This window comes from Chelonia mydas, chromosome 1 (genome assembly GCF_015237465.2).
Source record: "Chelonia mydas isolate rCheMyd1 chromosome 1, rCheMyd1.pri.v2, whole genome shotgun sequence".
Taxonomy (NCBI): domain Eukaryota; kingdom Metazoa; phylum Chordata; order Testudines; family Cheloniidae; genus Chelonia; species Chelonia mydas.
Window position 1 is genome coordinate 275,905,038 of NC_057849.1, and position 23,210 is coordinate 275,928,247.

A 23,210-nucleotide genomic window follows, 5' to 3' on the forward strand; every position below is an offset into this window, starting at 1 on the left:
GTACCAAATATTATTAATCTGTAGCAGAGGCAAGAATAGAACTCAGGCATTCAAGGCTCTCAGACTTATGCTCATTCTTCTAGGCAATGGACAGGAGGGAAACCTATATGCATGCACAAATTTACAGTAATTTTTTTAGAGCTTATAGGGATCTCAGCTAAAAAGCATTTTATTATGCATACCTTTAATATCCATAGTTATTTTTAGTTGGATTTTTGGCCCTGCACCAGCACCATTTATTGCATACACCTTAAAAAGAAATGAACACTTTATTTTATTGAAAATCTGTGTTAAACTTAAATCAGCAAAAGCTAAATGTATGCTTTTTAAAGGAATAATGAATCCTGCAATTTTATAATATACATAACATGACAAGACTGAAGGGTTTCAGTGATAAATAACAATCTCAAGGTTTATGTTATTTTATTCATGTGACCAGAATGCACGATGGAACTAGAACCTTAATTTATGTATATATGGAGCAACATTAATTAAAATACGTAATTTAATCTCTAACTCCATTCGCTTGTACTCTTGGGAACACACTACTACACTTGCATGTCTCTCTACCTCTAACTCATTCCCTGACTTTCTTTAAATCCAATTTCAAGACCTAGCTCATCTTCCTAGCCTATCATGAAATCCTATTGCCTGAGCCTCTTAGTTTCTCTCCTGTTACATGGTCTTTATATCCCTCTTGACTCCTGTCCCTCTGCATATATAGATGCTACCTGTATGATAAATTATGATTAAAATAATCTATCTGCGTGTAAAGCTTGAAAGCACTCATGAAGCATTTTGTAGTACTTTTGTATGAAAGACAATATACAAAAGTAAATTGGATACTATTATCTGATTCTCCTACATTTTTTAAACTACATACCAGTGGACCAAATTCTGCCTTCAGTTATACCTGAGATTCTCTGGATTTACACCAGTGCAACTGAAGGAAGAATTTGGCCCAATTTGTTTATTCTTCCAAACTCCTTTGATATTTGCAAAATCAGAAAGGGGGTAGATTTACACTATAAAAAAAATTTCTAGAGGGACTCTCTCCAGTACCTTCCTAGGTCATTCTTTGAGCCATTTACTCCACTCATCTCTAAAATCATAAGGAAAACAGTATTTCAGACCCTGGTATAACATAGTTAAAACAAGGGGTGGGGGTGGAACAAATCCAACCTTCAAACAATTATTTCCAGGAGGATTTTTACTCTTGCTTCTCCTCCCCTCCTGTCCTAATCCCTGATTGCTTTAACGGTGTGACTACAAGCAGTAATAAAGATTCATCTGTAGTCACTGCTTGTAGGATTGGGCCCAGAGACTGAAACAAAAAACAATACAAAACAGAAAACCACCTTGGGGATCAAAAGACAGAACAAAATTTTGTAGTTGAAAGGGATGTGCCAAAGACTGGCTTGGTGATCTAGGATCTAGCTACCACCAGTGAGATGCTAAGAGTCCTCAGTTACTACTGATTTTCCCCATACACTTTATACCTTTGGTTACAATGCCAAGGAACAAAATCATATTCTGGGTTTAGGCCTTCACTCCTTAATCAAGCAAATCTGTTGACATCAAAGACAGAGAGAGAACTGTATTAAGCCTTACAGTGACATTATACGTATGTCCTCCTTTTAGCCCCTCTATCACTGCAGTGACCGATTTATTTGTTTTGTCAATGACACTTAGATTATGAATCTGGACAACTGCAGGGTCATCTTCTTTGTAAATCATGGCTTGATATACTTGAATTTTTCCATTGGGTTCAGATGGTGGCACAAACATCACTTGGAATTTTGTTACTTCATCTGGTATCTTCTGAAATGTTACGTTGTTAGGTGGGTCTTTAGGCACTAAAGGAAATATTTCAGAAATTCACTTTAAATTGGAATGTATTACTGTTATTATTTATTTATAGATTAAAATACAGAAAGGTTTCAGAAAAAAAATAATCTTTTGGACACCAGGATTATACCACTGCTATTTAATTTGATTAATTAAAAACTGTTATCCCAACACTAAGTGCCTGTGCAAATATTATAATATTAATCTCACAGATAGCAAACCTAATGATTAGAAGCCCACCATAATTAGCATCAGATCATAAGCCACCACCCTCATCTCTAACTCCATTGCTTCCTGGACAGCCCCATGAAAAGCACGAGCTTTTAAGTATGCTCTGAATATAACAAATCCTTGTTTTGTTAGACCATGGGGAGACGTGTCAGAGTTGGAGACCCCTTTCTGAAAACCCCATGTCAGCAGCAACCACCCTCACTACTTTTAAACCAGGGGACTGACACAGCATTGCCCAAGGAGACTCAGTCGTTCTATTAACTGATGCCCAAACATACTTGGACCATGTCTACACTACAAAGTTAAGTTGACTTTATGTAAGTTGACATTGAGCCTCTGATTTAAGCAAGTCAATCTTACGTGTCCACACTACACTCATTGTGTCAGCGGAGTGCATCCTCACTAGCAGAGCTTGCATTGACACATGGAGCTATCCCACAGTGCATGTGGCTGAGTGGAATTTTGGGTTGCGCTTGCAATGCCTTATGGAACCAAAACATTGGTGCAGGTGGTTATGGGAACATGGCATTAGCTTCCCATGATGCACTTACCTCCCTCCCTCCCTGAAATCAATGGCAAACAAACCAAGCCTTTTTCGCGCCTTTTTTCATAAGCCTGGGTTACTCTCACAGACGCCATGGCACGATAAGCATGGACCCCGCTCAGCTGCACACTGTTGTTGTGAGCATTACAAACACCTCATGCCTTATCCTGCAATATTTACACAGCTGATACAGGAGCCGCCGTGTGGAACAATGTGATGCCACGCTAGCAGCTAGGGTGACCCAATGTCCCGATTTTATAGGGACAGTCCCAATATTTGGGGCTTTTTCTTATTTAGGCTCCTATTCCCCCCCACCCCCGTTCTGATTTTTCACATTTGCTGTCTGTTCACCCTACTAGCAGCCCTGCTGGAAGTCATAGAGCAGAGCAATTCGCAGTTGCTGGTGACAGTCACGTATCACCTTGACACGATTGAGTGCCGTTTCTAGGTCCGGGAAACAAGCACTGACTGGTGGGATTGCATCGTTATGCAGATATGGGATGATGAGCAGTGGCTGCAGAACTTTACAATGCATAAGGCCACTTTCCAGGAACTGTGTGAAGAGCCTTCCCCACCTCTGAAGTGCAGCAATACTAAAATGAGAGCTGCTCTGACAGTGGAGAAGCGAGTGGTTATAACTCTGTGGAAGCTTGCAACGCCAGACTGCTACCGGTCAGTGGGGCATCAATTTGGAGTGGGTAAATCTACTGTGGGATCTGTTCTGATCCAAGTTTACAGGGCCATTAACAGATTTTTGCTAAGCAGGGTAGTGATTCTGGGCAACGAGCAGGACATAGTGGATGGTTTCGCTGCAATGGGGTTCCCCAACTGCGGTGGGGCGATAGACGGAATGCATATCCCTATCTTGGCACCAGACCACCTTGCCAAAGAGTACATAAACATAAAGGGGTACTCTCAATGGTGTTGCAAGCGCTGGTGGATCACAGGGGCCATTTCACCGTCATCAACATGGGCTGGTCGGGAAAGGTGCATGCATCTTTCGGAACACAGGTCTGTTCAGAAATCTGCAAGCAGGGACTTTCTTTCCAGACTGAAAAAGTAACCGTTGGTGATATTGAAATGCCAATTGTGATTCTGGGAGACACAGCCTACCCCTTGCTCCCATGGCTCATGAAGCCATACGCAGGCAGCCTGGACAGCAGAAAGGACCGGTTCAATCATAGGCTGAACAAGTGCAGAATGGTGATGGAATGTGCCTTTGGATGTTTAAAAGGTCACTGGCACAGTTTGCTTACTTGGTTAGACCTCAACGAAAGCAAAATCCCCATTGTTATTGCTGCGTGTTCCATAATATCTGTGAAACAAAGGGAGAAAAGTTTCCTCTGTGGGGGAGGGATCACAGCCAATTTTGAGCAGCCAGACACCAGGGCAATAAGAAGAGCACATCGAGGGGCTCTGCATCTCCGTGAGGCTATCAAAACCAGTTTCAGCAATAAGCCAAAGTAATACGACACTTATCTTGGGATCTGTAGTGTTCCTTACCAAACTGTTCCCTCCTTTGCATTTTCTCCTCTGTAAATTCCACCCCCACCAACCACGGTGTGTTGGATGAATAAAGAGCCTTTTCTCCTCAATCCGTTAAGTTTTATTATGCACACGAACACACAGAGACAGCAAAGAAAAGTAAGAAAACCTGGGGCAAAAGGGCTGATAACACTGTGGAGGGAGAAACAAGGAAAGCTTGCTTACAGTTGTACTGCAATAACAATCAAAGGTGTGGGAATAGCTGCCTTCTGGTCCTTGTACCCTCCTCTGGTGTTGCTCGTCTCATAGGACATTTAGGGGAGGAGGATGTAGAACTGGGCAATGATGGCAGCAGATTCAGCATAAGCTGTAGAGGGACTCTAGCATCCAGCTGCATTTCTTGAACCTCAACCAGATGCCTCAGCATGTCTGATTGCTCTTTCATAATCTGCAGCATTTCTTCTTGAGTGGCACACTCTTGTTCCCTGCATGTTCTCCTGTCCTCCCTTCCATGTCCAGGTTCTTGGACAGTATAATCCTCCATGCTCTGAGCTCCATCTTGTCACTCTCAGAGGCGCGCGTTAACTCATTGAACATGTCCTCCTGAGTGCTCTTTTTCTTCCTTCTAATCTGGTAAAGTCTCTGTCCCAGTGTGGAGGATGTGCCAGTGGACAAGGTTTCAGTTGCAAGGAATGCAAAGCACAAGGGTAGCACTGACAGCACATACATTGTTTCTGGTGCAAGGTTAATTTTTTTAATAAAAAAAATCATCCCTCAATACACTTCACTGCAAGCCACAACGTAATCACAACCACTGGCTATTGCCAGTCGGTCTGCTGCTCCAGCCACGGTGAATAAGGCCACGAGCCATGGACGAGGGGTCTTAATGCCTCTGCTTTTGTGAAGACATCCTTGGGATCACAGGTTGGAACTTGAGAAAAGCCCCTTTTCCCCTAGCAACCTAGATGGTGCTTGAGAACAGGCAGCAGTGTAAAGCCCCCCAAATAGTTTATTTGTTACAAAAGCAGCACCAGGTTGGGGAGGAAGGGAGACAAACAGGAAGCCGTCACCCCACCTTATTTTTGTAATGCTTGCAATATATGGTGATCCCTTCCAACCAGAACCACAGCCATTTGGGAAAGCATGGTTGTGTGACCCATATTTCACCAAACGGGGGGCAGATTACTTGTTGAATTGTTCGTGGTTTAAGGGCTAGCATTGAAACCTTCTCCCGTTTCCCCTAGGTGACCCTATGCAATATCACTCTCCTGAGGGTAACAGAGGCGACAAGGGAGCAGATTTTGCAAGTGCCTGGGTACAGACCTGGTCCCTGCAATGCTGTGTGCTGCAATGATGCCAGAAGAGTTAATACTGGAGTGGCAAAGGAAAGTGTCCCACCGTGGTGGAGGATGAAATAAAGGAGCCCTTCCCAGAAACCTTCTGCAAAGGATTGCAGAGTACATCCATGAAAACTTCCTAGAGATTTCCACGGAGGATTTCTGGGCCAACCCGGGACTCATAAACAGTCTTTTTCAGAGAGCACCCTCTGGATAGCTGGAGTAGCCACTAGTAACCACTATACCTACTTTTTTGTTCAGATTAAACATAAAAAATAATAGCATGTAACCCCTACAGTTTGATTGGAAATGTGTACTCACCAGCGGTGCCTTCCCCGGCATCACGCTCTGCCACCAACTGGTCCTGTGAAGCGATGGGCTCTGGGGTTAAAAACAGTTCTTGCCTGCCTCACATCCTCCTCTTCCTTGTCAACAATGTCCTCCTCGTTGTTGCTCTCGGTCGCCCAGGGCTCCTGGGACGTATCCATGAAGCATTTTGGGGCAGTGGTGGGGTCACTGCCAAGAGTCGCATGAAGCTCCCCATAAAAGTAGCATGTCTGTGGGGCAGAACCAGAATGACTGTTTGCCTCTCTTGTCTTCTGGTACGCTTGCCGAAGCTCCTTTATTTTCATGCAGCACTGCTGTGTGTCCCTGATGTAGCCCTTTTCCTCCATGCACCGCATGATCTTGGCATGGATGTCAGCATTTCTTCTGCTGGATCAGAGCTCTGCCTGCAGAGTCTTCTCCCCACACAGCAATAAGATCCACCACCTCCTGTGTACTTCATGCTGGAGCACATTTGCAGCCTTGAGTCTCCACGATCAGCTGTACTGTTGAGCTCTCCACACTGAGCAAACAGGAAATGAAAATTCAAATGTTCCCAGGGCTTTAACAGGGGAGCGTCTGTTTCCTGTGTACCTGGCTCATATGCAGTGGAGTTGAAAGTGCTCTCCAGAGTAGTCACAGCGGAGCACTGTGGGACACCTCCTGAAGGCCAATCATTCAAATTACACACCACAGTATCTACACTATCCCCATGTCGACCCATGGATGTCAAATCAAGCGCTATGCCTCTCGTGGAGGTGGAGTACAGAAGTCAACATTACAGGCCACTTAGATTGGCAGAAAGGACTCAGCAGTGTAGACACATACGTTATTAGATTGACTTAACCCAGTTATGTCAATCTAAGATTGTAGTGTAGACCAGGCCTTAGTGTTTTATAGTGAAACCAGCACTTTAAATTCCATCCAGAAATTTACTGGTAGCCAAAGCAGATCTCAGAGCACATTTATCATGCTCTTTCCCAATGATCCTAAGGTAGCCCTTTATAAAACACATTTATTCAAGTAGTTTATTCTCAAGGTGCAAAAATAAAAATCATTTTACCAACAGCTCTGTCTAAAAGAAAAGGCTGTACCTCTCTTTCCAGGCACAGATAGAGAAGAAGTTGTTTTGCCTACTCATGCTTCCTGAGCAGCCAGGGATATAACATGACCCCAAATTGTGAACCCAAGTAACCAAAGGCAAGCACACTTCCTCAATCAAGGGGTCTGATACAATCCCTGCTTGCTTCCCAGCCCACAGATATCAGTTCAGTCTTCTCTGGATTGAGCCTATGTCAGCTAGCCCTCCTCCAAGCCTTAACCTCACTCAGATACCACATAAAAAGCTTGAATGTGGAAAATCCAGTGGCAGCACTTGGCCTTGTTATGAAGCTAATCACGCTAATTCTTATTCCTGGACTATTATTCTATCATTAATTTAGGTGTAATATCACAAAAAAGTAAATTTTTAAATTAACCTTTTGATTCCTGCACATAATTGTTAACTGTGCCATGCCCGCTTTACTGTGCGCCATTCATTTGAACAGAACACAACGATGTTCAAAATAGGTCCATAAATCAATATAGGTTTCCCTTCATTAGAAAAGAAGAGATTAAGAACTGTAACATTTACAGTACATAAATGATCATAATAAACACAGCATACATGCTTGAGAAAAAAAACAAGATATTTTTAAAAGTGAGGTTACAGTCAAGAAGTTGACTCTGAAAATTTGGAAATTTAGAGACCTATCTTCATGGTCGATGGCTTGTCTGCTGAGGCAGTCTGTTCCTTAGGTCAGAGTATCCCTTTAAAGTGTACAGTACTGCCTTGACATTAGATTGATTTCTGCCCACTACAGCCTCCTTCCGGCCTCCTTGTTTAGCTGTGCATCACTCTTACTCAGATGTTAAACAGGCATAATGATCACCCACCTCCGTAAAGCACTTTGAGATCGATGAATGATATGTGCTAAGTATTAGCAGCGTTTATTTTTACTGTCTCTTGTTGTCTATAACCACACTTTAACACCAAGGGTAATTCACACCGCTTTACTGTGAGAGCAAAATCTAAAGATGTATTGAAAGTGTAGCTGGTATTCACGATTTACGTTTTCTTTACTGGACAGGTATCAAGAAAAAACCAACAGTGATTTTTAAGTTAAAAAACACAAACACTTACCTGCCTCAAATGTGGAGACAATTACTGAAGTACTAGACTTGCCTTCAATACGTGCAGCACTTACATCTCCTGTAAAAGCGGTGACCACTACAGAATATCTTGTGAATGATTTTAAATCTGAAATTTCCAGGGTTTTACCCTCGTAATTTGTCTTGAGAAATGAAGCTTTATAATCGTCACTATCTACCTATAAAATAGATAAATACAATACCTCAAAAATAGTACATTAAATTCACAAGATCATGTTACTTATATAGTGTATTTTATTTACATTTACCTACATACACACAGAAATATACAAGGACCTCAATTAGCAAGACTGAATTACAGCACAAGGGAGTAGGCAAAATAAGAAACAGACATCCCTTCCCACCCATGTGAAACCACATTATCATTCCCCTCATCACAATTCCAGGCCTGGGGGCAGAGGAAATGGATGCATGTCAGATGCTCTCCTCCACCAAGCAAGCATGTGGCGAGGGGATGGATAGAACACTGATCTGGGAAGCTATGCTGGTGGGAAGAGGAAATTCAGCTCAACCTAGTAAAGGGCTAAACTAAAGTTACTTTGCCTAGTGAGCAAGAAAGGAGCTCAGAGAGCCACAGTTCTTTTCCAGGGCTCCTTCGAGGGCAGGGCAGCTAGACATCCTGTCTTAGCCTAAAAACTTAATCAAGTGTGAAATGTGAATGCATTAGCAGGACAGCCAAATCCCACATCTGGATAGTCAGTTGGGCACATTTAAACAAAAATGACACTTCACTTGTATATGTGCCAATTTTTAAAAGCCCAATCCTGTACAGCCGTATGTTCATGATTAAGTTTGCTCATAGAGATTCAGAAGGTGGAGTATCATGAGCCTTGTGACGGCAGTGCACAGGATCACTGCTCCAGGAGCAGACGAGGGACTGAACTGTGACTCAAAGAATCACAATTTGGTCCTAGATTTCCTTTTGCTTTGCAAGTGTGCCAGCCCACTGCCTGTGGCAGCTTAGTTCTCTCTCTGTGCCAGCTCAGCTGACATGTTGAAGGGACAGAGTCAAGGCTCCACCAATTCTTGCCCATGCCCACCTGTACAACTCCACAGAGACTGTTCTCCCCTGTGCACTGGGACTTGCAGCTTGGGTAGCTTAGGCAGAGAAATAAGAAGACTACCTTATGCCCCTTTGCTCCCTTGTGTAGGCACAAACCACAGGTCATCATTAGGCCCACAAATAGTCCCACTGAAGTCAATGGGACTTCTCATGTGTGTAAATGTATTAATATGAACAAGTATTTGCTGGATCATTCCCTAAGGATCAATACATAGCTTGTTTCACAAAACTGGTATTGGTACATAAAAGCACAAATCTAATTATATTTAGCTGTGAAATTTTAATTAAAACATCATGAAATTCATTAAGGAGTTACTCATTGGTTAATAGCTTCTTTCGAATAGTGGTGGCAACCTGATGGCTTGATACTTTTATAAATAAAATGGACAAAACATTCATTCTGGCAGAGAGCTGGGCCAGATGGCCTAGTAAGTCTTTTTTAACTTTATGAAAAAGTAGATAAGTGGAAAAGGAAGCTCTTCTAGTCGATGATCAAACAACATTTTATTACGCCCCTTCCTTATGGTCTATTCCCACTATTATAACATTTTAAAATGATGTTTTCATTATTGTTTCTTCGATGTGTAATTTGAAGGATAATTAGGTAGCTGTACAGTAGTTTTCCCACTGGGTGAAATTTGTATTAAATGCAGCTGCTAAAACATTAGGATCATTCAAGCACACTTTTTCTTTGACAGATGTGCCTCTATCCCCACTGAGGGTTAACCTTAACTAAAGTTTCTGATGCACTAAACAGACATTCATTTCCTGGGATGACCATGAAGAGATGAGGTACTTTTTCATATCTTACTATCAGTTATATGGCATTTAAATATTTACAAGAGAGCTGTAAATACAATTGTTTTGATACAGAATCATTAAACTTTTCTTTATTTTTACTCTCCCCAAAACCTTTATGGTCCAATTTTGTCTCCTTTACTGATTCCGGGTAGTCCTTTACTACACAAATACTGCTAATGGGAAAAAAAATGAGAAAAGGTATAGTATGATTTATTTTGGGCTAATGGTGGCAGAATGATTTTCTTATTACTGTTCTGTAAAGCTGAAAAAATTGGCAATTTAAAAAGAAACCCTGACTTTCAATAAATGGATGGAAAGTATTACTTTTTAAAAATTATGATGTGACAGAGAAGGGATCTGAATTTATTATGTCCTGTGAAAATATTTTACAAATCCTTAAGGAGCCTGATCTGAGAACTAAAATACTAAAATGTATGTAACGTTGTAAAATACAGAATGTTTGTGGAATTTGGAATCTAAATACATAATTTTCCCAGAGGGCCACCAAAATTTATGCCAGTATTTTCACTGCAGACAGACTATGACAGTTTTATTGGACTTTAAGCAGCAGTGGACCTGTCTGTATAATGCTATTCACTATGGAGATGACACCTGTAGCTACTGATCATTGATTAGACAGTACCTGACTACAAGCAATCTCTAAAATTAAATCTATAAACTTGAAACATTCTAAATGTGAACATTTCCTTAAAATCATGTTTGATTACTGACTGAATATTCAAAACAGCATTTTAAATTCCTGCTGAATATTTACCAACACGTTTGAGAAATCCAGTAATTCATTATAACTTATTGGGTACCTTATTATAAATTATAGGTATAAGTATCAGATCAATATATCATGGTCTAGGACATGACTGCATCCCGCTAATAATTTAGGAACCACATATTACAGAGGCAGAAGGGAAAACTGTGTGAACAGAATTTGGTGGAATGTTTCACACAAACAAAATATTTGAATTTGGGGGTTTGGTGCTTCTGCAAAAAGGTGAAAGAAATCACTTTGGTGCAATTTTATGACTGTGTGTCATAAATGACAGGAGGGTTTCACAAGTAAAATGTCTTTTCGTTTGTTGAAATCAGAATTGTCAAGAACTGCGCTCCAGCTCTTCTCTAGTTTCTTCTAATGACCTGCTCAAGATTTTGCTGAAGGAAGGAAGAGTTGTTTTTCTTTTAACACATCCCTTGTTATTGTAAGTCCTGCCATTGCACTGCTACTGTGATAGATGGTCTACTACCTGCATAGTGCATTGGGCCAGTTAGAGCAACAGCAGTGAACTGAGAAGAAGCAGAAAGGGTAGAAGCACGTGAGCCCCATGTTGCCATTTCTATTTTATTGTGACTCTTGAAATATTTGATGCTTTTCTTGAAGCCCCAGACATTGATTACCCAGGAATCTCAGCTTTAATTTGTTAGGTTTATAAGCAATATAATACCATAGTATTTTGTCTAAGACTTAAAGGAACATCTAACCTTTTAACAAAGCTAGTTTCCCTAAAGTTTCCCATTAGCACACTATCAATATTTTCAATATCAAAGATTTGCTCATTCTCAAACAAGAAAATCACCATTTTCTCAAACTACATTTTTATTTCTTATGTCCTAGATTCCTCCGTGCAAAAGACAGTGGATGTTTTGGACATTCTGGCTTTCATTCCTATCCTGTTTATGTGTCTTGCAATTTCTATAAAATGTCTATATTCGTGTTATTCCAGATACCATCAAACATCTGTATCATTATCAACCAACAAGTAAAAATGAGAACTGCCTTACTGAGGTAATGTCTATGAGGTAGAATGTTGGTCCAGTAATAATGTCCGGTTCACTCCAACTGATGTTAATACTGTGAGGAGATGTAACTACTACAGTTACATTTTCTGGTGGACCATCTGGAGCTATGGAAAAAATGATACATATGTGAATCAGAGTTAGTTCATAACAAATAACACAGTATCTTGAGTCACCATGAAATAAGATTCACTTACCATTTGAAAATGAAACTTTTGTAATTGTATTATTATATTTGCCAAGCTGTTTAAAGAATTACAAACATTTTTGGTTCTGATTTATAAAGCTTTCTATGGGATTTAGACACATCTTTTATTAAAATTCCATATCCTTAATGGAAGATGTGTCTAAAACTCCTAAACAGCTTTGCAAATCTACACCATAGTATCTGTTAATTAATAGGCCCTCTTTTACATGGCACATACAATTTCCACATGGGAGATGGAGTATGTTTGATGCACCAGAATAAAGAACAACAACAAAAAAATACTATCACAAGTTCATATGCATGTCAACAGGACTGGAAAATTTTAAAGTTTTTATAGAGTACTGTTTTATAAAAGGAATGTTTGGTTTCTAGTTTATTTTTATCATTCTTTTTTTCTTAACATATTATGAAATACAGAAAAATAAAGAGGGGAAAGGAGCTGTAGGACTTCCAGATGGTCACTATTAAAAAATGAATATTTTTCAACAGTTTCCACATCATGCAGTGGGTATGAGTTCACCTGGTTTCCCATTATAAAGTACAGGAAAATTCGGTACTCTTCCTACAACATGGCAATACTTGGTACTGTGCATATTGACTTTTTAAACAGTGAACATTGTAAGAATGGGGAAAAATAGGATTTGTGAGTGCAAGAGACACCTAGATTGCATATAATTTGATAACTTGGCTCCATTGCACCATTTTGTGCCTGCTACAAAAAGAACAGCAAAACTGCGATCTATACAAATCTCAATAAATAGTAAAATAGTAAAGAAGCACTCTCTATTCCTACCTTTGATTTCTGCATAAAATTGCTTTAATACATTTTTCTCCTTCATGAATCATTAGATCACTACCTACTATCCAGTGGATTACTGCTAGGAAATAATAAAGTTTGTGTGGTAATTAGGTTTGTTTGTTAGTGGATTGGCTGAGCACTTGAGTGAGTGGGAGGTTTAGGCTACTCAGAGGAGGGTGAGGACAGGAGAGAGAGAATTTAAAGCCAATGTACTCATCTGCAGTAGCTCAGTAATATCTAATAAAGATGTATATTTTTAATTGAGCTATAACTCATTTTTATGTTAGTTCACTCCATAGTTTTTCCTCAAAGTTTCCTTTGGTGCAAAAAAATGCTTGCAGTACCCATTGCTGCATTACTAAAAGAGGATTATGCCTTTATCTTTTTTTGTGCATAGTGAAGTCTCTGAAAGAACTGTAAAATGCCATATAAATGTTCAGTTAACAGAACCCTAGAACATTGAACTTATGAAGATGATTTTTCATTATTTATAGTACTAGCAAGAAATGGAGCATATTTTGTCTTTTAAAATTAGTCAAGGAAGCAATTTAGATTTACTAGTTAGATAAAGGAAGGATTGTAGGTATTACAATTCACTTTTAAGCACATTTATATGTAATCCACGTATTTTCACTTAAAATCCTAATGTAATTTACCACATTATCCAGCTTAATTTAGAGATGCAGTATCCCCTATTTGATAACAAAATTTTCAATTTGTTAAATTTTTAGATTTCTATCAGGAAACTTTTTATATACTTAAGGTATTTACATAAAGTGCATCTAAACATCATTATCCGTTTTATTTTCACCATAATCAGAAAACAATCAATTGGCACTTACTTAACAGTAATGAAAAATTAGGAATAGCTACTGACAATAATCCGTAAAATGAAAAAGGAGACTGGACACTGGAAATGTGCTGGTTCAAAAACACTTGGTGTTTTATAATAAACATTTAAAAAAAACCTGGTTGTCTCAGTGGTAACTGTCACATTCTGATTTAGGATTTTTTGTGAAATGAGTCTAGTCAGTAATGGGTAAGATATCACTATACCCTTTCTCTTATAAATCACAGCAATTTACTCAGTAGAAATGACCTAGTCTTATTCTCTCATTCCCCTATAATCCAATCACTTCCTCTCATAAGCAGTTTTCGCCTGGTTTTCGCAATAATGCATTTTCTGTAACTAACAACCATCATTTCCTGATTATCATGCTTCTATCCTGCCACAGGAATGTGGGTCTTATGGAGGTCAGGGTCATCTTTCCCATCCATCTGTGTCCTGATGCTGTGGCAGCAGTTAAGTGTGTTTGCTAGAAGGTAAGTCTGGATAGCCCATCATTTAGCATAGTCCTCAAAAACAAGACTGAATACCCTAACCTTCTCATGGAAGTTCATGCTTGCCAGTTTGGATGAGAACTGCCTTTTTCATTATTATTTTTTTAAGAAAAAAAAGTCTTATATTCAGTTATATCTTATTAACTTGATCTAGATTTCCCCCCAAATTTTTGGATATTTAGGCATTAGACAGATATAGGGCCCAATCTTTTCCCCATAAAGAGAATGAACAGAACAAAGAATCCCCTGCGCATTCAAGGCAAACATTGTCTGAAGAGGGGGTATACAAGCATGGCAGTATCACTCCTCTCACTTTGACCCAGAAAAGCAAGAACTCCAGACACTAGAGTTTGGGACGGAAGGTGCTGGGAAGTAGTCAAGGCTCAATTTCTGTAGTCTCATCTACCTGGAAACTCGTGGTGATTTCTCTGTGTAATACAATGCTGAGCGTGTCAGTATTATGTTACATAAATTCACATTGCACACATTTCAAATACCTTGGGTCAGGTACAAGAAGAACAGAATGAACCATCCTGCCATAAAAGATGTAGGGTTTGGGGGGCACTTCATAGTTCTGGCCCTCTACACATATGCCCCAGGCTTTCAGAGATGCCCCAAGAACTTCACCACATCTCAGGACATCCATGCATGAGGAGTCCCCTCAGCTTGCAAAAAATACCAGTTCCCAAGTTCCCTAACTACACCACAATGCGGAATTAATTCTGTGGCCTCAGTACCATCCATTTCCCACCTAACTTTGGCTCTCCAAAATGATTTTATCTGAGAAAGGATGATATGGACTATAAAATGTAATATTTTACTTGTTATGAATGCAAAAGTGAAGATCAGAATGGGTGCAGGTGCAAGATAACTAAGTTTCTCTTGCTATGGAAAATGTTCCCTTTTCTTCCCCTTATTGTGCCACAACACTGTGAACTAATGTACTGGTGTTTGTACACACTTAGATCATGTTGAAAATATTTCATCTTGCAAAACAGAGTTAGCTCTTTGCACAATCCATCAGCTAAGCAATAACAGTGCCATCAAACTATTTTATGAGACAGGTTTCAGAGTAACAGCCGTGTTAGTCTGTATTCGCAAAAAGAAAAGGAGTACTTGTGGCACCTTAGAGACTAACCAATTTATTTGAGCATGAGCTTTCGTGAGCTACAGCTCACTTCATCGGATGCATACTGTGGAAATTGCAGAATATCATTATTATATACACAGACACCATGAGACAGTGAGACTATTCCTATGAGGATAATCTACAAAACAGAAGGAATAGTTGATCTGGATGGGAGAGCTGGATTAATCCTGAGTAATACACTACAGTGTACTCCAATATACAACATTATTGCGATTATGGCTACAAATATGTACACAGGTCCAAGAATTTAAATAGGAATTCCTGCAGTTTTAAAGGCAAATAGAATACATATTAACTTTGGAGTAAAAGGTACTGCAATGATGGTAATGGTAGTGAGACCCTCCATTTAATTACCCACAGTATATTCAGGTGATTAAACATTTGTCTGTTCGATACTGCTGCACTAGTACAAATGTTCACAAGATCCACATTTTATTATAACAATGGATAGATGCAAAGAAATTGAATTGAGAATTTAGAATGCATTTTATGTAAATTATTTTATGAATATTACATCTCTATAAACTTCGAGAACTATTAGGTCCAGAGTTTGTGTGTAAATATTGTAAATAGTGCTTGGGTCTGAGAATAATGACTATCATGTTTTGTCTGAGCCTGAGAGAAATGAAAATTACTGCATATCAAATTATGCCCAAAGAAAGATCCTTTGAGTGTTATTTCACAACCAAGGTTACTTTACATTCCCAAAGGACACATCTAACAGAGCTATTGCTTGAAAACCAGAAACACTGGGTTAAATTCTGCCCTCAGATGAGCCCATGCAACTTTAATTGATTTCTATGTCCAAAATCTTCAGCTATTTTACATAGCAGTAAGAAGCCCCTACACTCCAAAAAGCTGTTTAACATGGCTGTGCATCAGCAGACTCACCCAGAGGATGTTTGATTCAGTCCAAGAGGGAAAGAAGAGGAGATCCACACCTGTTCTGTGCAGTTTCCCTGAATAGTCTTAGGGTGCACCCTGAACCTCTCTCTTGCTGCCGGTACATGGGGACTCCTATTAGCATTATTACATACCTAGGACTGCAGTAACCCCGGCAAAGGAGAGACAGTGGAACTGGGGAAAGGTTCCTCAAACATTTTTTAAGTACAAAAAATGCCCAACTGGCAAGAGCTGTAAGAGTTGATTGAGGTCGCAGGAGACAGGTCTCTTCCACAGATCCATGATTGCCAAGGAGGGATCTTAGCTCTGATGGGACATGTCTCAGCTTCCAGATGGATAACCGTCTTTGACATGGCCCATTCATTTTCTCCTCAGATCATTACCATTAAGCCAGGGAAAACTCCAACCCTTGCTAGGATGGCAGAAAGACATTGCTCTGTCTCAGTAATTTCATTGCCCATGTAATCATAGTCCTATATGGAAGTCAGGCTGGATGGGGCCACAAACCCTGTCCTTGGAGTGGGGTAGGGCAGTTACCTAAATGTGGCTGACCATCTCAGAGGAGGTTCTTCCCAACCCCGTCAGTATGTGGCTGCTATAACTGCAGAGCACTGGCCAACCACCTCACAGCTTTATACTGAGAAGGGCTAGTGGAAATTTTACAAATTTTTGAAAATGTTCAGGTAGGTTTGTTGCTGGCTTTTAACCAGCTATAGAATTTCCAAATTTTGACTGATTGAATTGATTTTGGTGGATTTTTTTCCCTTTGTTTTTCTATTGGCTCTAGTTCCAAGGAAGCTACTGGGCCTAGGACAACAGTTGTGTGTTTTATTACACTGTTCCACTTTTTGGTTTAAATGAGAATATTAATTATTTGAATGTGCTACACTGACTACTTTGTTCTTTTGAAAGCACAAGCATCCAGTTTTTCCAGACAATAGTTTAGAAATGGCTATATCTTTTATTCTACGTATAAGGCATGGCAACATAGTTTACTATTGGTAGAGGCAGAAAAGAATCATGCCAGGTCATCTGTACAGATAAAATAAAAAGACATTCATTATCCCTACACAGAATATTCTGTTTATACCCCATTGTATTTGTAGGCTAACTAGCATACCAAGTTAGTTACACAACACCCACTGTCCATTATTACAGCTGAATGGGGGTAAGTGACATCAGCATCTGGCCCCATATTTCTACGTTGTATAATTTTTTTAAAACTTACACTTCATAATCAGGTTTTCTGACAGTAGCTTGCTGCACAGGTTGCAAAAGCCCGTCTGAAAATTCCACATGTAACTACATTTGTTCAGCACCAGTTCAGAATGTTGACAGCTCTCAGTGAATATTATACTTGTTTAATTGGGTTATAAGTGTGAAATACCTGCCAATGGTTTCCAAAAACTTGTACAATTAAATCTCATATTGTTGAATTCATTACTGTATACTAGATTTTACTATTTACTCCAGGTATCAGACAAATAGATTTATACATTTAAAATTATGAAAGGCAAATATTCTATGTGTAGAAATCTGACATAACTTTTAAAAAGAAAAATGGAGGCTACATCTTAAGAAATATGTCTCATTTGTTAGATGTATTTGGGTATGGAACAGACCTGCAGAGAAGTGTTGGGAACTCCATTGCTTAGCACTTTTAAAACTAGACTAGATAATAGAAGGAGAATCTACTGCTGGGAACAGTATTTGAATTGACGTGCAAATTGACTGGCAAGTCCAACAGGTCTTTTCTTCCATCTATAAGTTCCATGATAACCACACTACCTGGAACTGTTTAGAAAGTTAACCCTTTCTTAAATCATTGAACACTGCTACTGAGGAAATCTAAAAGATATTTTCTCCAGTGCTTTTATTTTAAATCCTCTTCCCCAGCCCACAATTTGAAAGTAAAAGAGCCCTAAACTCAGCAGCTGTTTTAGGAAACTGGAACTTGCATTTCTCAGCAGGCAGACAGCAGCTGAGATCTATAAGTGAGAAATCTTTTTCAGAGTTGTTAGCTACCAGCAGTTTTTCCTACCCAGTTTCTGCAGAAACATAGGCTGTAGGTTTGTTTTTTTAAAAAGCTTTAATCTCTTTATCTTGGACTATATCATGCCATCAATTTATAGGCAGAATTTCCCATTAAAATCAATAGTGAGTTCTACTTAAAAAATCAATGCAAAATATGGTTCTATTTTTGCCGATCTGGTTTCTGTGGAAACAGGAGAAGGTACGGGAAACAGAAGCCAACAGCTGAAATATTATAAATATAATATGCCACTGTCATTGCTTTGCTCTGACCTTGCAAACTTGTTTAACTTGTATACTTGCTTAACTTTACGAATGCAAAGGAGAGGAAGGATGGTGGTTCCGGTGCTTGTCTGAGATGTAGGAGACTTTGGTTCATTTCTCTACTCCTCCACAGATTTCCTGTGAAACCTCAAGCAAGTCGCTTAGTCTCTGTGCCTCAGCTCCCCATCTATAAAATGGGGATGATGGGATTTCCTTACACCACAGCTGTGTAAATTCACTGGTGTATGTGAGGGTGCAGAAGTATTACCTAATGAGCACCATATAAAAGTCCTCTGCATTCAGATACCATGACAATGTTCATGCTATAAAGATATGACTAGAATAGATACAGTGGTGACTGAGCAATCCACTTTCCATGGCCAGTTAAGTACTTGGCACCTCTGCTAAGACTTCTAATTCTGGTATTGTTTTGTGATGTAGACAGATCATTAAAAACAGTACTGAAATCAACTCATTTTACACAGGCCAAAAAACAGCTATCAAAAATGTACTACTGACCTGAGCTGGATCTAAATCAGTGAACCAAATGTGAAAGGGCACATATCCCAATACCAGTCCTCTAAAACATTCATACCTTGTGTAGCGGGGCAGTTACCCTGCTCCTGAGGGAAAAGGCTAGGCTGATTGGGGAAGCAGCTGCAGCTGGGGCCAAGCCCCAGTCAGGCCACAGCTAGCCCTATAAAAGGGCTGCTAGGCAGCCACTAGATCATTCTCTCCAGTGGGAGGGAGATGGACCTGGCTGCTCGGGGGCGGGGGCAGGGGCAGGGGCAGGGGCAGGGGCAGGGGCAGGGGCAGGGGCAGGGGAGCTCAGGCCTGGCGAGCTCCCAGGCTGCGGCCTGATAGAAAGGCCAAAGCAGGTACTGGGCTGCAGGGACAGGCAGCAGGTCCAAACCCTCCTTGCTGATGATGAGTGGTTTACAGACTGCAGTCTTCCCCAGTGAGCAGGGGCTAGATGGTGACTGGCAGTAGCCACGGAGGCAAGATGGGGATAGAGGGTGGGGGTCCCCTGGGTGGGGAGACCCAGATTGTGGGTTACTGCTCGGGCAGAACCCCAAGGTAAGGGGCACTGGGGTCCAGGAGGGACACGGGGGCCAGCAGCAGGTGAGACACTGGCCTGCAGAGGGCCCTCTGGGCTGGAAGAGCTAATTCCCAGGACAACCAGCAGGAGGTGCCACGCCGGTGAGCATCACCTCGCTACACCTTGCTCCACCAAAAATACCTGTCTTTTTTTTTAATTAATAATGTTGTTTTATAAGCATAGCTGTCTGCACAAACTAGTTGTATCCTAAAATCTGCAGGTGCATCTTGTACAGCAGCACTTAAGAGCTCTTCCATGAAATTTAAAGCATATTGACAAGAAATCTAGCTCCGTAGCTGGTGGCTGCTCTTTATGCTCCCCTAATAGAGAAAGTGTTTCACTAGTCTAATGTGTTTCATCAGTCTAACGGCAAAGTTTTAAATTAGTGATGGTTTAAAGCATGTGTGTTTTAATTGACCCCACACCACTTACCTAGAAATGGAAACTGCAGAAATCTGACTTGTGAATTTCAGTGGAGGACTCTGGCTGAGAAATTAAATTGCCATTTTGTAAATAGTAAGATAGAATCTAGCATCGAACAGGCTCTTCCATTCTGAATTACTTTAACTATGAATAAGTAATATTTTAAAATAGGGGAAATATATTAAAGCTGCAAAATTACAACAAATTCTTCTTTGCTTCACAATTGCTATAGCTTTATGAAGAAACATTATAACCTCTGACTACATTTGCATATCTAGCTAGACTCAATTTCAGTACAGAAATACGAGGTATGACAGTCATCCTTACTTACAGCCAGGCAGAGTTTGTGTAGAAATCCAAGGCGAAGTGTTGCCATAACCAGCATTTGTACTAGCAGCAACTTTAAACCTATACCATCTGAATTTTTTTAGTTCATGTACTATCTCCTCCATATAGTCATCAACACCAGTTTCATAGGAATATTGATCCTTCTCATATTCAATACATTCATTGTTTTCCCAGTCACTGCAGTGGATGGACCGTAGCTGTGTAGTAATCTTGTAGTTTTGAAAGTAGCCAAGGATAGTATGTGGGGTTCTCCATGCCAAAGTCACACTTGTTGATTGGATGTTGGAAAAAGCAACGTCTCTGGGAGCACTGGGGACTAGAAATTAAAACACATTTTTAATTTAACATATGGTATCTTAACTTGAATGACAAGTAGTTTTAACTTCCTTCAATTTATCCATAGTTAAAAAAAACTATTTTTAATAAGTATGTCTAATGATAGAGAATACAATTTCATATGATCAATTCAGAGTCTGTCCAGTCTCTTGCTAAATATACCTACACATTATCAGCCTGATTCTCCTCTGACTTACATTGTTGTAAATAAGGAGTAACTCCACCAATATAAATGCAGTCACACACATCAGTGAAAGTGAGAGGAAAACCAGGCCCTATATATACCTACATATGGCACACACTTAGTATAGCTTTTGGGTTAAAGAAAAATACTTCTGACTGAGGCACGCAAGGGCAGCTAGGAGGAGAGGTAACATTGCTGTTGCTATACTCGGAACCATGCCTCGTCTTGGGGAAGGAATATTAAGCAAAGTTATTTTTGCCCTAACCTCAGCATCTTTTACTGCTGTTGCTAACTGGGATTCCTCTCCTCTCACTCTGAAATCTTGAATTGCCTCCCACGGTCTTGGTAATGCATGCAATCTTCAGGCAAAATTTCAAGGCTTCATAAGCATTTTGTTTAACTTTCAGTACATAAACACCTACTCTGTGTGTGTGTGTGTGTGTGTGTGTGTGTGTGTGTGTGTATGTATATATATATACACACATACACACACACACACGACAAGCAGCTCAGTTTTCCAACATTTGGTGCTGTTCAGCAAACAAGAAATAACCGCAATTAAAAACAAGAATTCAGGAACAAGAAAAAGCAATGTAAAAAAGAAACTCCCAACTTTGTGTGTTCCTTTTATCTATAGACACATATATGTGAACACACATGTAGACATATAAATGTGCATGTACACAACAGCATGCCACATCTATATTAAGCCAACAGTGTACTTGTCAGATCTCTCAAACTGGATATGTGACATATGGTTTTGTACAGGATCATATAGTCACACACCAAGCTAATATTATCTCAAAGATTCTCTGTAAGATTATACTACCATTCTCTGGTAGCAGAAACTGCCACAAGAAATCTCCTCAAAAATCCTTCCATGTACCTGCCTTACGTGTTTTGAAATCTTCAGGGGAAAAAACATTATTGGTAAAACAAAAATCCATTATCTATCCTAATACTGATAACTAAGCAGCATGGATACTTAAATAAGGAACAAAAAATCCCAGGATATTCATTCTGGAACAAAACTGTTCCCAATGGCTTTTGAAGACTTCTGGGAATATCTGAACCTTTGATTCTGTCTAACAGTTCACCTTTCAACAATATGACATCCTAATGTTACAAACCTTTGTCTCCCCCATAAATATGAATACTTTGGAATGACTGACTTGTAAGAATAAAATCCTGACAGAATGGGAGAGGAGTAGCAGCTCAAGAAAACAAAGGAACGAATACCAGCAAAGGGCAAACAGCAATTGTCTGGCTATACTGAAAGGACAAGAGACATTTGACATGAGTTTAATCAGGCCAAAACTTTATTATTAGATGTCTGGGGCTACCCAGCAGATAAAAATGTACAGTGCAGGTAATCCTATGTTTATTCTGTAATTACCTGTGGGTCTTTTACCATCCACGCCCCCCATGTAAGAGGGTTAAGGTGGGCTATAAGAATGGGGGGTTGGCTTCCTGCTGTACCAATCATAGGAGTCCCCAACTGCCCCCATTCATTCCTTTTCCAAGCCATTTATCTGGTCACTGTATACCTCACCTATGGAGTATCTGCACTGGACATCCACCTTACACTTAAATAATGAGTTGCAACATACAGCCTACCGCCCTTCATGTCATGCATGAACAAAGCTCTTCCTGAACCCGCTGAAGGCAAAAAAACCCCAACTGCACCCACACCAATATGGCGGTAGGAGGAAAATTCCTTCCCAGCCCCCCTAAAAAAGGGGCAGCTAGCATAATCTTGACCAAACCTGGTATTTTACCATCTAGAGGGCAGGGAGGGTGGGTCATGCCTCAGCCTGCTCCGTGTAAAAGGGAAGCTACAGCCACAGAGCTGCCCCTTTTAAACCCTGCATTCCTAGGGGATGAGTCAGTGACCATGCTGACCCATTGCAGTAGTTTTCATCTCCCCCCCAACCCCAGCCATAAAGCACTCTTCCCTTCATTCAGCCAGCCAGCCAAATACCCCCTGCTTAAAGTGCAGTGCAGTCATTCAAGCCAACAAGCATTTAAACAAAAATAATTTTCTGGCCATGGTAATTTTCTTATTTAATCTTTTTACCTGTATAATTTAGTGCTATAGTCAAAATCCTGGCCCCACTGAAGTCATGTGGCAGCAGGCAACAATTTCAGTCCCTGCATTTCTAACGAGGAGGGGAGAGGCAAAGAGGAAGGTATGGCCCCGCCCAACCCCTCTATATTCCAGCCAGCAGATCTGACTGGCCTTGCAGGGGAGAGCATGCTGCACCCCCTGAAGGGTGCAGGGTGATGCCCTGAAAGCATAATTAAGTCCAATAATATAGCAGTAATAATGAAAAAGACATTTCATGGTTTGAGTGAACTACAAATTAAATATATTTCAAGGAAGATAATACCCTTGACCTAATAACACTAGATCAAAATTGCCTCTTTGATGGAATAAATCCTTTCAGATACCCAGGGTGATAGGCACCTTA

The 23,210-nt window shown here is 40.2% G+C and overlaps 1 protein-coding gene across 3 annotated transcripts in view; it reads right to left on the bottom strand.

Annotated features, from left to right (window-relative positions):
* Positions 1–23,210, bottom strand: part of PTPRQ (protein tyrosine phosphatase receptor type Q) — a 212,322-nt gene that overhangs the window by 45,005 nt on the left and 144,107 nt on the right. For all 3 annotated transcript variants that reach the window (XM_043547169.1, XM_043547172.1, XM_043547163.1), the window contains 5 exons: positions 20,203–20,535; positions 11,639–11,760; positions 7,952–8,138; positions 1,612–1,856; positions 183–249 (listed from right to left, as the gene is read on the bottom strand). In XM_043547169.1, the coding sequence (XP_043403104.1) occupies positions 183–249; positions 1,612–1,856; positions 7,952–8,138; positions 11,639–11,760; positions 20,203–20,535 (954 nt within the window). The remainder of the gene's footprint in view (positions 1–182; positions 250–1,611; positions 1,857–7,951; positions 8,139–11,638; positions 11,761–20,202; positions 20,536–23,210) is intronic.